This window comes from Peromyscus eremicus, chromosome 7, assembly GCF_949786415.1.
Source record: "Peromyscus eremicus chromosome 7, PerEre_H2_v1, whole genome shotgun sequence".
In the NCBI taxonomy this organism is placed as follows: domain Eukaryota; kingdom Metazoa; phylum Chordata; class Mammalia; order Rodentia; family Cricetidae; genus Peromyscus; species Peromyscus eremicus.
The window spans coordinates 40,563,272-40,578,479 of record NC_081422.1 but is presented as its reverse complement, the minus strand read 5'-3'; the positions used below and the strand labels follow the sequence as shown (position 1 = coordinate 40,578,479).

Genomic DNA, 15,208 nt, shown 5'->3' with positions numbered 1-15,208 from the left:
AGTGCTTATGAGACCTGTCTCTGTAATTCACTTACATGACAAAATGTGTCTGATATTAAATATATTGTAGATGTTCAGGGAAAAAAGTATTGTATGTACTGTGGAATAATCCTTCTGTACACTGTGCAAATATATGTCACTATGATTGGTTTAATAAACAAGCTGACTGGCTAATAGCTGAACAGGATAAAGTTAGGCAGGAAAGCCAAACTGAGAATGATGGGATGAGGAAGGGAGGAGTCGGGTGACGTCGGCCAGATGCAGAACAAGTCAGACACACAAAATGGTATAGAGGTAAAAGCCACAAGCCTCGGGGCAGTACATAAATTAATAGAAATGTGTTAAGTTGTAAGAGCTAGGTAGTAACAAGCCTGAGCTATCAGCCAAGCATTTATAATTAATATAAGCCTCGGTGTGTTTATTTGATAGCGGCTGAGGGACAGGAAAACTCTACCTATAGTATTGTGTGTTTTCTTTATATTCCTCCCTTTTCTTAACTCTCATTAGCTGCAATTTTTTTTTACTATTAAACTTCTGAGGAATTCAAAGCTGTATCTCCCGTAAGTTATGCACATCCACTCACTCTATAGATCCGAGGTAAGAGACCAGCTTGGCTACAGAGTAAGGCTGTGTTACAAAACAGGCAAAAAAAAATAAACAAGGGAGAAATGCTCACTTTTATTTACTCCACCAAGACAGGCAGGGAGCCAAGGGTAGGACACTGACCACTCACTGCAGGTCTTCAGACAGCACCAGGGAGGGCTTTCAGTTTGCTTCTTATAGAAGGTAGCTGTTGCCCAACATCATTTACTGAGATACATTTCAACAGGTCTGACTGACTGAACTCATTGCATCAAGAGAGCAGCTGATGCCAGAGACGAGGGCTAGAGCTTAACCACACAGCAAGCCTCACTTCATGTTTTCTTTTCCATAAAAATCAGCAGGCTATGCAAGTCTGCCCATTGTGCTGGCAGTGTGCTTCTCCAGCCTGGCATATGTGTGCCTGAGTCAGGAAACGTCTACTGCAGACTCACAGCAATGAATACACTGAGTGGGTGGCCACTTCCCTCAGCTCTGGAGATGACTGCTTGCTGCAGAGCTGTGAGCGGGGCTGGCTGCATGCACACTACACACTGCAATCTGAGAAATCCCACCTCTCCCCAAATCTCTCTTCCTCCAGCCTGCTAAGGCGAGGTCCTCCCTTCTTGTTGGTCTGAAATTCCATCCAATAGTCCTTGCTTTTGCCATAAGCTAGCAAGTCATTTTGATGATGGCACAAGGCAGGCTTGCTTCTCAGGAAGATGAGAAAACTGCAACAGAAAGCTCTTCCGTGACAGGGTGTTTATCTCTAGAATATCAAAATTAATTAAAGCTGCCTTGGAGAACTAAGCCCAGGACTTTCTGGAGAAGAAAAGGGGCGGAGGTTGTTTAAGACAAGAAGTCATTCTTGAGATAGCCTTCACCACCATAATTCATAATTTTTAACTAGCATTTAAATAATCCCATGAGGAGATAACATGTTCTCTGTCCTTTTGAGTTTCCATGCTGCTGAAGAACTCTGGTCCAAATAAGGAAATTTTTCAGCCTTCAACTCATTCTGTGTAATGCTTGGGGAGAACCAAAGGACACCCAAAGGACCTGCAAGGGGACAGGAAGATCTCCCCAAGAAACAGCCCGGGGAACTACGGGCCTACTAAGATCTTAGCAAGTGAAGGAGGGTGGGGCAGTGCTAGGACAACCATACAAACCGAATAAAACGGCAGTCATTCCCTGCACCCACAGGGTAACCATACAGATGGAATAAAACGGCAGTCATTCCCTGCACCCACAGGTTCTCAACAGCAGCCTTGGACCAGCAGGCCGCCCTGGCTGTGGTCCTCCTACCTGGTAAAGCCTGATGATATGTGGATGGCAAAGCATCTTCATTATCTGTACTTCCCGGAAAATCTTCTTCAAGTTTTCATCATCCAGCTGGGTCTTATCTATGATTTTAATAGCAACCTGGCAACAGAGGAAGAAAATGCATGGATGTGTTATTAAAAGCCGTTTACTCAAGAAAACTAAATCCACTTTAAACCATTATATTCTATGAAACACAAACTGCTAGCGTTGTGTTTTCAGAATGTCAAGGAAGAAATGGTCTAACTTTTTAAAAGACAGGGTATGGATTCCAATCAATTTGGTCTCAAAGGATGGGCTCCAAGACCCCTTGGGTCTTCTGCAGCTCTTCAGCTGCCTGCACAGTAAAAGCCCAGGACAGAACCCTTCACACCTGTAGAGATGTGGCCATGGCTGGCTCAGATCATGCTTCCAGGAGCAGAGGGCGAGACTTCTCGTGAAGACAGAGCTCGTGTGTGACAGGGCTGAGCCATAGGTAAAGTGCCACCAGGAGGAGGCCGAGCAGGGTGGCAGGACGTGGCAGCTGAGGGACACAAGAGTTACCAGATGCCAGTCACAGCTCTTACTGCCTCACACGTTCAATTCCCCTAAACCTCGTAACACCCACGTGACTGTGAACCTTCTTTTATTAGTATGGAAACTAAGGCACTGAGAGCAAACAGTGAACCCAACATTTCGTCATTACCAACAAGTATGCGGTAGATCCCTGTGGTCGGCCTTTGGAAAGAAATCCTTACCATCAATACCACACGAGTCTGAAGATCTTCCTATACCCTACACTCGGCCCTAGCACAACCCCCCCTTTTTTTTTTTTTTTTTTGGTTTTTCGAGACAGGGTTTCTCTGTGTAGCTTTGCGCCTTTCCTGGAACTCACTTGGTAGTCCAGGCTGGCCTCGAACTCACAGAGATCCGCCTGGCTCTGCCTCCCGAGTGCTGGGATTAAAGGCGTGCGCCACCACCGCCCGGCAGCACAACCCCTTTTCCTAGTTGGCCCATTACTCTCAAGACACCTGGCAGCATATATATGGTTTCTTGAGACAGTCTGACAATGTAGCCCAGGCTGCCCCTAGGCTAGTCTTCAATGCAATCTTTTTCCATCAGCCTCCTGGGCGATGGGACTGTATGAGTGATTTACCACGTGACACAGCACAGACATTTTAAGGTGAAATGAAAGATAAGACTTTGTTTCAATCCACTCAATTTTTTTTATGTTTTGAGAGGTCTCTTTACATAGCGCTTTACACACTCCACATAACTCTCTACATACATATAACTCACTCTTTTGACCAGTCTGGCCTTGAATTTACAGAGATCCCCCTGCCTCTACCTCCTGAGTGCTGGGATTAAATGCACCCACCACCACATCCAGCTGAATCCACTAAATCTTAAACTTTCTTGTCATCCTCAGTGAAATATTTTTTAAAAAAGAAAAAACACTTGTTTCACCTAAAAAATGTTTCTGTATCTTAGTTTCAATTACTTAATCAATACATAAATCAATACTAGTAAAATGTTTAGATTAGGGCCATGAAGACCATACGGAACTGTAAATGATCAGTTAGCTGTGTACACGGATGCCTGGTAGAAAGATGACTTTGCAGTTTTTCAGATTATCAGACTGAAGACTGGGGAAGGAAGGTACCAGGAGAAGGACTTCAGGCTGGTTCCCAGAAAGCGTGCTCAAGGCCTGCTGGTGGAATGTGAGGAATGACCTGGGTGCCCCGCAGACTCCCAGGACTAATGGGCACAGCTGTGGCTTCCAGGATTGGAATCTACTATGGAACAAAGATGTTCGGCAGAAAAGACACAGCAGCTGAGCAGATGATAACAGCTTCCACCCAGGAGAGAAGATCAGGGCCCTGGGAGGATTCACTCAGCAGACAGACAGACAAGAGAAGGAACTGGGACAGGTGGGGCGGGGGATGTCTTTAACATGGAGCAACAGAATCACTGTTCCTCCTGGCGGCAGCTCTTTGACCTATAAGTCCTGAGATGCACGATTGTTGACCACCAGCATGTCTACTGGTTACTGTGCCAAATCACAGGTACAACTCCACCAGCTGACCCAGGATCTGCACCTGCTTCTCTTGGGATAGCTTGGCAAACAGTATCATGACAAACATTACTTCTTTAGAGAATACCTATACAGTGTCAAATTCTGCTCTGCTCCTCAGGGAAATGAGACACAGACTCCACAAAACACAGAAAGGTGAAGCTTTGCCCAGCACTGGATATAAGATCACAGGCAAGGGCAAAAAGAAGCCAGAGTTGCTTGAATTAAAAAGTCTAGAACATCGAGCAAGTTATTTTAATTCTTGGAGCTCCTTCTCTGTAAAATGTGGGAACAGGGACAGGAACATCTCTGAAGGGTTGCTGGGAATTAACTAATGTCATGCATGCAACACAAGAGTGCCTGACCCATTACAGACATACATGAGATTGGCACCATTCTAACCCCCAGTTTCACGCTCCCTAGCTTCAGGTACCAACCAACTACAATCTCGAAATAGTAAATGGAGAAGTACAAAAATAAACAATGCATGGTTTTAAACCGCACGACACTCTGCCAAGCTTGAAGAGTTGTGCACAACCAGCTCTGTCTACCTGGGGCATTAATCATCTCTCCACACAGCACATCAATTCCGTACATGCTATCCTCCTAATACTCAGTCACAAACTCAGTTATCAGATGGGCTCCCACAGCATAGCTCTTCTTATGCTCAGGCAGCCCTTGTTTTACTGATCCAAACACAAGACCAACAATGCTGGCAACTCAGCAGTTCTGACGTATCAAAAGGAAGTTGGAAGGAACTTCCTTCACCTTCTCACCATAATTAGAAGGAACCTTGCATGATGGTGCATGCCTAGAATCCTGTTCAGGCAAGAGGATCAGGAGTGTGAGGCCAGCCTGGGCTACATAGCAAGACTGTCTCAAGAAACAAACAAACCATGCGGTGGTGGCACACAACTTTAATCCCAGCACTCGGGAGTCAGAGGCAGGCAGATCTTTGTAAATTCGAGGCCAGCCTGGTCTACAGATCGGGTTCTAGGACAGCCAGGGCTACACAGAGAAACTCTGTCTCAAAAAAACCAAAACAAAAAAGAAAGAAACAAACAAAAATGGAAAAAGAAATCATGTACTACAGCTACTAAGATCTAAGGTACAATCAAATTTCAAGATAAAGAGCATGTTTACATAACTTTTATTACACTACAGTGTACTGTTTCAATTACTCTGTTTTATTACTGAGAAAGAAGGGGCTAGCATTATCCATGGCTCCAGGCACCCCCTCAGGATCTTGAAACCTATCACTTACAGATAAGTGGGGGGTGGAGGGAGGACCTACTGTATACATGTACTGATGTTATTTCAAAATTTTTGGAATCTAGCCTTAAACTTTGAGCATTCCAAGTCATGGATTAGACTGGCTTCACTCAGTCATATATAATTCTGAATCTAAAACATCAATTCCTTTGTCAAAGGGCAAGCCGGAGGCCAAAAAGTAAACTAGCTAACAGTCTGTGGGCACTATTTATTCAGAACCGCCTGACCTGCTGCCAGCTGATGTGGAAAGAATATGGAAGGAACAGCGCTGGGGGAAAAATGAATTCCATTCAGGAAAGTCACCCTGAACCACAGGGTGGAAGACACAGCAAGGCCTAACCCGAGGGCTATGCCTAAGAGAGCACTTTGCATTTCACAGCAGGTCTGGCTCCCCTGCTCCCCCTTACTAAGGAGCACCAGCCCCTAGAGCATTCAAGTACTGCTGGGCAATGGCAAGCCTGCTTGTCCTGTCAGGTTCCTGAGACACAAGAACCACCCTAGCTGCAAGCTGGAAAAAGAAGGGTTCTAAAGAGCAATAGGAGGAACAACAGAAAAGTACCAAGTCAGAGGGCAGGGACCGCCATGCAGGCTGGATTATTATGACATCTGAAAAGCATAATGAACATGGATTTCTCACAGCTACAGACTATTGGGGGCTACATAATTTAGCTTAAAGTACACATGGGCTGCTTTAAAAATGAATCATCTCTATAATAAAAGTAAATCTTCAGGTAACTAGACAAACTTCCCAAGCGTATATTGTATGTATGGACATGGGTATTTGGTCTGGATGTATGTCTGTGCACCATGCATGTGCCTGATGCCCTTGGAGACCAGAAGAGGGAATTGGATCCTCTGTGATGATAGTTACACATGACTGTGAGCTGCCCTGTGGGTGCTGAGAATTGAACCTGGGTCTTCAGACAGAGCAGCCAGTGCTCTTAACTGCTGAGCCATCATCTCTCCAGGTCCCCAGAGTATGTTTTCAGAGCCTGGAGCCGGACGTCTGTAGATCATACACTCACATGTGCACATGAAACTATTAACAAGAAGGAAAGCTGACACTGTGCACAATGCTGTGTATTCCCCAGGCCAGGTTGGCCGGTTCGACACAGAATCCTCTTCTCTTGCAAAGAATATGACTTTGTGAATTGACACTCTTATATTAATTAAATATGGCATTGCATCAAATATGTTGCTAAATAGATTCAGATTGTGAAAGACCTGAAAATTTTCCCTCTGCAACATACTTCCCTTCGACAAATTCTTTTTAAATTGGCATCTGGTAAGAAAAAAAACTGAATTCAGCTCATGCCAAAGTCAGAGCTTTTGTAGTCACTCTAGAGGGGGAGAGCCATTACTGCCTTGTTCTCACTTCTGGAAACCACAGCGTTTTAACCTTACCTCAGCTTTACACCCAGTAACGTGCACACAAAATGAAGATGAAAAAAAGCAGTGGTTTCTTCCCCCAGAGCAATTCACTCTCTTGCATATTCAGACAGCACATTCTGAGGGAAGATACATGGTGACAGAATGCAAACCCATGAGCCAGGAGAAAAGTTCAGCACTGAGATCAGAAGCAACCACCATTCCCCAGCACCATTCCCCAGCAAAAAACCCCTCGTGGGAGTTTCGGGGGAAATGCTATGACAAACGCACAGCTTTAAAAAAAAAAAAAAAAAAAAAAAAAAATCATGTAGGAGGAAAACTCAAAAATTCCTCCAAAAAGAGAAGGTCCCTTAAACTAGTGGGCAGATGCCGGCAGGGCTGGAGGTGGGGGTGGGGATGTGTCTAAGAGGAGCATCACCATGCTCTAGAGAGAGGGGCACTCTATTTTTAATTAAGAAATTCGTTTCTTAATTTAACATACCAATCACAGATTCCCCTCTTCCCTCCTCCTAACCCTTCAGCCTCCCTCCCCAACCCACCCCCCATTCCCTCCTACAAGAAGGTAAGGCCTCCCATGGGGAGTCAGCAGAGCCTGGCAGAAAGGGGCATTCTTTTAAGGGAAAAAGCTGTTTCTCTCATTGAAATGTCTTAAAACGGGGAGGTGAACTTCTGCCATTGAGAGTTTTCTCAGTGAACTTATGTTTTTGTATTAATGTGGAGGCAAACGTTTTTGTCTGTTTCTAGAACAAATCTTATCTAGTCTAGATTGTTCTCAACTCAGCTCTAGAATTACTGAATGGTCCAGCTCTGTCCAGTCTTGTACAGTAGCCATCAGCCACACGTGGCTACACATCATCTGATGAGGCCAGTGCATACAATGGAGACACGACATATATAACCACTTATCACATTAGTATTACCAAAGGGCTGGAAACTCACCAATAAATTTTTCCTATTGATTCTTGTGGGAAAAGATTTTAGATATTAAATTAAATAGAATATGCTACTCAAATTAACTTTTTTCCTTTAACATTTTAAAAATATGACTATTGCCAAGCTTGGTGCCATAGGCCTACAATTTCAACTACTTGGGAGACTGAGGCAGAAGGATCACAATTCCATGAGTAATTGGTGAGACTCTTTCTCAAAATAAAAAGTATGGGGAGGTCTGGGAGTCCAGCCCAGTGGCAGAAGTTTTGTGTAACAAGAACAAGGCCCTGGTTCAATTTCCTATGTCACAAAAAAGGAAGGGGAGGAGAAAATTGAAATATGCTATATACTCCTCATGCTATTGGATAGCACTAGTCTAGATAATGTAAAAATGCTGATTAACCCATAGGAGACATTCTACTAAAATGATTTCCCAAAGACTCCACTATCCATGTCAAAGAGAGTTGGCCCAAGGTCCAAGGCACTAATGTTTAAACACTGCTTGGGGGATTTCTAAAGTCATATTCTACCAGCTCATTGGAACTCTACTGAGACAGTGTTTGCTGCATGTCTGGTTGGCAGCACCGTGCAAGTTCCTCGGCAGCTATTCTAAGAGTTTCTAGAGCGAGTGAAAGTGCAACCTCGAACAGCAGGTATCAGGACGTAAATTACTGAGAGAAAGCCAGGCATGGTGGTGCACCCCTATAATTCCAGCATGCAGGAGGCAGAGGCAGGAGGATCACTGCAAGTCTGAGACCAGCCTGATCTACATAATGAGTTCTAGGCCAGCCAGGGCTACACAGTGAGACCCTCTCTCCAAATGAGACAGGGGTGGTGTTATTGCCAAAAGGGAGCAAATTATTGACAAACTTCAAAGGAGCTATGTTATATACATAATATACTGTCCCTATTCACTGAGAAATCAAATTAAAACCAACATTTAAAAGATGTGTGCCATAAGCACATATTTCCTTAACCACAGGAACAAACTGCTAGTCACAGAACAGTACTCTCTGGAAATCTCCTTTTTATAATTGTGGCGGATAAGACTGAAAAATGAAAAGAAGGGATTTTTTTTTAAGACACTTTCTCCTAGGGATCCAAGGGCAGAGTCTTGGAAGCCCTAGCCCCAGATCCGCTGAGAACTAACACTAACTATGGCAATCATCATAGGCAATGAATTCATTACTCCTCTATGGGTCTAGAACAAATTCATCTTTGGGAAAATGGGAAAACTAGTCACTTTTTTCCCCTGGTAGGGCTTAATTTCTTTATAGGTCCATTTGGGAATCATGGCCTAGAAAAGGAATTGTAAAACCTTTCTAATCAGCCTTGATGAAGAAAAAAGAAAAAACTTTTCTCTTAAACCCAACTACAAAATAGAATGACCAATGGGAAAAACAACTTAAAGAAACCACAAACTTCACAAGCTGAAATCGTAAGGCAAACCTGACAGGCACTAAGTTAGTGTGATTAACACGTATCACGTGGCCAGAGTCAGGATATAGGCTGGTCACATTCCTGGGACAAGCCTGACCTCTGTACTCAAACCAACATCTTAACTGAAGTCTGTATTTTAGTTTTAAACAAACAGACAAGCCGAGAAGTACGGGGTAAAGGAAAGCTGACTATCTGAACAGAAATGACTCAAAACTCAAAGCAATGAAGGGAAAACTTCAAAGATAAAAAGAAAATGATTTCTCAGTTCCAATAATTTCCATGTGGTTACCATTTACCATTTCAGAAGGCAGAAGCCCTACAATTAATTGTCCCCACCATTACAGGCAACTTGCTCAGGCACACTAACATGAGTACTACTGTGGTTAACCAATATCTACAAAGTGCCGACAATGTACTGTATGCTTACAGAATGTTGATATAAAATAACTCTTGGTCTGTGGACTTACCACTTAAATGGGCTGGACAAAAAGATACTTTTGAAAAATTGAGTGGAAGAAAAGACGGAGCTGACAATAAACATGAAGGACAGGTAAGGATGAGAATCCAATTTTCCATTTTCTGGTATTTACTTTAGATTAACAAGCAGTGAGTTTTGAAAGGAGATGTTTAGGCTGGCACCAAAGGCTCAATTCAAGAGCTCAGGCGCTGCTGGCACGGATGTCCTGGCTGACGTGGTTCAGTGGTGGAGCTTGTCCAGCAGAACCAGGGCATCCTGCAAGCCCTAACACAGAGAAGGGGGAAGGGCACCAAAGAAGAGTGGAAGGCAAACAGAAGGTACTTGGATAGAGCCCAGGACCTCCTGCCTGCAAGGCAAGGGCTCCACCACTGAGTCTGGCCCCCTGTCCAAGAGATCTTTGAAAGGAAAGAAAGGTTGAGGATGGGGAAGCAGAGGGAGTGTAGAAGCGAAATGAGGTGACAAGGAAGCTTTATCAGTTCCAAATGGCAACCCAAGAGCAGTGTGGAAGAGAGGCGTGAGGTCCAGGGCCAGGGTTCAGGAGACTCCGAAATGACAGAAAAACAAGAAGATGCTCTCAAGCCAAAGAACTGTAACTGTTACAGTGGAGAAATGAGCTAAGAGACTACATTTTAGCCCCAAAGAAGAGAGATTAGACATGTGGAGAACCTGGCAATGTGCTCTGAAATGAGGTTGGCAGGAGGCAGAGAGCGAATGAAGTTCAAGATGGGTGTTCTTAATGAAGTACATGCTACTCTTTCCTGGAGGGCCAACTCACAGGTAAAAATAACACAGACTCACAGAAGGACTGTGCTCTTCCCAAGAATGGCATTTGTCAAAGAGCCTGGACGCTGTTCAGCAAGTAAGAAACAGCACCTAGAACTCAGGCTTCTTCAAGTCCACCTGTCGTGACATAACCTTCTTAAACTTACCCTGTGGTGATCTGCCATCCTGGACAGGTATCCTGATAACCATGCATCACCGATGGTGCTCTTGGAGAACCAAACGATGGCTCACATGTTAAATCCTCCCAATGTATTAATACACCCCAAGGCCTAAGAACACAGCCTGCACGCAAGACCCGAGTCCCAGGGGACCAAGGGAACACGGTAACAGTTTGAAAACTGTTTGGAATTCCTCTTTGTTTGCTTTGGTGTTTCCCAACTGCCCTCCTCATTTCTGAAGGTCTCACGAGTATACACATGTAGAAGGCAAGGTACAACACCTTTGTCAAACCACACGCTCCCCATCTGGGCAGTTGGGAGGCTGGGCTGGTCCTGTGCAGTCAAGAGCTGAAGCTAGCCTCCCTGAGTCCATTAGGAGCAAGACAAAAACCACCTTCCAGGTAGTTTTTCTTAGCACGGTTGCATACTACCACAGCTGGCAGAGAAGGAACTTCTAGAACTCCATCAAAATCGTAAGAACATTTTGCACACACATCCCAGTTTCAAAGAGCTCCTTTATTTCATAATCAAGTTTTTCAAGTAAAGTGATTTTCATTCTCAAAACAAATGTTAGCATTTCATATGGTGAGTGGTGCCATTCATGTAACCGAAGTCAATTCCTGGAAAATCCAGGAAACATTAATTAATTCTCAAATTTCTGATATTTATTTTAAAGATAAGAAGGTACACAGAGATTAAAAAAAAAACACTTTCACAGAGAAACCTGCTAAGTGGAGCCACTATTACATGAATTAGACAGAAGCACATCACAGTGGAAACAGCTACATGAACTGAATCTGGAATACAGCCGTTACCAACTAAGGCTCTCGCAAATGCTGGTCTGCAACAGTGCTGAAGGGACACTGGAGTCTAAGCCCAGAACTTCAGACAGCTGCTAAAGGAGCACCAAAGACCTCACTTAAAGAGAATTACCACAAATGCAGACTGAGCGACTGAAATATTGAATATCGCTAGGAACAATCAGGTAAAAAATTAAAAGCATCTACAATTTAAGCCAAAAAAAATCAGTTATACCACCTATTAGTCCTTCCTTATATTTTATGACAATACTAGTTTTAAATCACTTTGCTCGTTGGCAAAGAGACCTCTAATACGCATTTATGTAGGTATAGTGTTAGAAAAGTGAGAGACCACATGTCACACCATAGAAACAAGGTAGGAGGGGGCTGGAGAGATGGTCCCGTGGTGAAGAGCACTTGCTTTTGCAGAGGGCCCGGATTCTGTTCCCAGCATCCACCTAACAACTCACAGTCATCTGTAACTCCAGTTCCAAAGGATCAGATGCCCTCGTGCACAAGGTACACATAAATATATGCAGGTAAAACACTCACACATTGCTAAAGAAACCCACTATTTCTAATGTCTAGAGACATAGTCAAGACAGGTATACAAGGAACAGGAGCTCAGGGGTAGAGCACTCAACTAGCATTCGCAAGGAAATGGCTTCAATTCCAAGCACTTCCGAAATCAATCAACTGACAGGAAGCAAGTGTGAAGGTACATGTATGACACCACTACTCAGGGGCTAACCTAGAGAACTGAGTAAGTCCACATGTGTGACACCACTACTCAGGGGCTAACACTAGAGAACTGAGTAAGTCCACATGTACGACAACACTACTCAGGGGCTAACACTAGAGAACTGAGTAAGTCCACATGTATGACACCACTACTCAGGGGCTAACTTAGAGAACTGAGTAAGTCCACATGTGTGACACCACTACTCAGGGGCTAACCTAGAGAACTGAGTAAGTCCACATGTACGACAACACTACTCAGGGGGCTAACCTAGAAAACTGAGTAAGTCCACATGTACGACACCACTACTCAGGGGCTAACCTAGAGAACTGAGTAAGTCCACATGTGTGACACCACTACTCAGGGGCTAAGCTAGAAAACTGAGTGAGTCCACATGTACGACAACACTACTCAGGGGGCTAACCTAGAAAACTGAGTGAGTCCACATGTACAACACCACTACTCAGGGGCTAACACTAGAGAACTGAGTAAGTCCAAGGCCAAGCAGGACCACACAGAGGGACATTGTTCAGAACGACAAGCAAAGCCAGGAAAGGTGGCTCAAACCTTTCATGCCACCCAGGACTCAGGAGGCAGAGCAAGCAGATCTCTCTTGAGTTCAAGGCCAGCCTGGTATCCACAGTAAGTTCCAAGACAGACACAGTGAAAGTTGATCTCAAAACAAAATAAAACAAAACAAAAAACAAAAAAACTTATTGATAATAAAATAATAAATTATGTAAATAATCAAACTAAGGTGGAAACAGAATCACAATTCCTAGGCAGCCACCGCAGTCAATGGGGTGACTACTATTCTAATTGATTTATTAATATGTATAATGAATGGTGTATGTTTCTATCCCAACTACTTCTTAGAAAAAAAGATTGACTTATTCATACAATTGAACACATTAAAAAGGATAATTAACAATGAAAACTTTTGAAAGAGTCTTTCAGCCTCATTTTTTTTCAAAGCCATAGTGCCACTAGGAAAACAGCCAAATACTTCCAGATCAGCAAGCACGCAATGGCGTCATCTACAAAACCGCGTGTGCAGGGACTGCTAGTGTGTGGAGAGGGACAGCCTAGACTGGTTGGAATCCTGGAGGGAGAAAAGATAGAGTAAACTCTGGTCCTCAGATGCCCAAACCTCTGCTTTTTAACCAAAAGATGAAGTAAGTTTGGGTTTTCTTTGTCCTCTGGTTCTTCCAAAGTAGGTCAGGTCTGTATATAATTCCCTGGTCTCACATTACCATACAAAAGAAAGGGGTATCTATGTGTGAAGAGTCTTAACCAGCAGCAGACAGGCAAAGACAGTGTCTCAACTCCTGACCTAAAAAAAATCAATTAATAAACCAAGAAAGTCTTGTTTGTTTCAAGACGAGAAAGAAAAATAGCTAATTTCTAAGTGAACTTAAATTTGTGGCTTAGTATATTCCCTACTTAGCAATGATGATAGAAAGAAAAAAAAAATTCAAATTATTTTACCGGAGGATTTTATGTGCAATCAACCATAGATCTCTTCAGCATGCTGAAAGTTCTGGCTACAAATCACCATATTCCTAAAAGGACAACAGCCAAACTCTACCCCCAGGAGAAATGGAGGTTCTGGCTGCTAGCGGGCACTAGCCGGAAGTAATAGAACAGGCCACTCAGTGTTCTCCATCTCATGCAGTGACCTTTGCAGCTTAGCCTGTTAAACATGACAGGGGTCCAAGAGGGGAAAATCCACACGTAAGCAAATTCCCAACTGCAGTTTACTCTAAAGGCAGCATGCACTTTCAGAGTCTTCAGACTATTCTACTTCCTTCTGCATCCCAACATAACTTGGCAGATGTTAGAATTTGCTCTGTATAAACTCTGGGACTCAGATCAGAAAGCTCAGCAAAGCATGCAGTTGGGGAAAAAAATGGTTGTTGTGTGTGCTGATCTGGATTCACTAGCTTAGGATTATACAGTTTCAAAAGTGTGTCTTGTGCTGTCGAGGGAAAAGAAATCAGAAAAGGGGCATGTGTCACACACATCCCAGGGCAGGCCTTCAAATCCTCTGAGATCATCCTTCACTCTATACCAACAAAATACCAGAGCCATGATGCAATCTGCATCACGGTTTTAAAAAGTTATTAGCTTTGGATACAAAACTTAAGAAAGCTCTACCTTGCAATACTCTCCTAGCCTTTGACCTCTGTGGGCACAGACTCCCAAGAACCAGGAACTACTCTCTGAAAGAGGGGCCTGCAGAAACTTCTTTTCATTTACTCTCAATCTGTCTCCATAGCAAAGCTTCAAAGGTATCTTTTAGAAGTCTGTACATATGCAAAGAGTCTGCAACAAGTTTCCATTGCATGACAGTTCTGTATTTACGGTGCTAATGAGACTCGTCTGTATTGTATTTCATGTTATATCAAAGAATTATTTTTTAATTATTTTATTATTTGATGTGTATGGGTGTTGTGCCTGCACGCACGTCTGTCTACCATATGCAAGCCTGGTGTCCAATGAGGTCAGAAGAAGGCATCAGATCCCCTGGAACTAGAGTTACAGATGGCTGTGAGATGTCATGTGGGTGCCGAGAATTGAACCCAGGTCATCTGGAAAAACGACCAGTGCTCTTACCTTTGAGCCATCTCTCCAGTGCCTATTTATTTTACTTTCTCTGTGCTGAAAACAAAATGATAGACACCACAGCACGGTCAAAAAACAGTGCAAACCAGGGGTGGTGGTGAGCAACTTTAACTCCGGCACTTCGGAGGTGGAGGCAAGAGGAGTCTACGTCCAAGGTCATTCCCAGCTACACAGTGGCATAGGGGTCATCTTGGTCAACATAATAAATTCCAGGCCAGCCAGAGCTCCATAGTGGGACCCTGTTTCACACCAACAAAATAAAAAAAATAATAATGCCAGGCGATGGTGGTGTAAGCCTTTAATCCCTGCACTTGGGAGGCAAGGGCAGGAAGGCCAGCCTAATCTACATACAGAGTGAGTTGCAGGACAGCCAGTGCTGTTACAAAGAGAAGCCCATCTTGAAAGAAAAATTAATAATAATAATAATAATAATAATAATAATAATAATAATAGGAAGGAAAAAGAGAAGACGGGGGGGGGGGGAGGAAAGAGGAGAAAAATGAAACCTACGGGACATTTAATTTGGTAAGACACTGCAGCTTGAAAGGGTTAAGCCTGGAAGAGGCAGTGGCTGCTCCCTGTGCAGTTCAGATAACGTGAACTTAACTCATGAATAGTAATGTGTTCCCTCGTAGGTAAACA

General features: G+C 43.6%; 1 protein-coding gene across 1 annotated transcript in view; it reads right to left on the bottom strand.

Moving 5' to 3' along the window:
- The window catches only part of Sik3 (SIK family kinase 3), a 222,762-nt gene that overhangs the window by 97,510 nt on the left and 110,044 nt on the right, over positions 1-15,208 (bottom strand). The window contains exon 2 of the mRNA XM_059267761.1: positions 1,885-2,001. Coding sequence (XP_059123744.1) covers positions 1,885-2,001 — 117 coding nt within the window. The remainder of the gene's footprint in view (positions 1-1,884; positions 2,002-15,208) is intronic.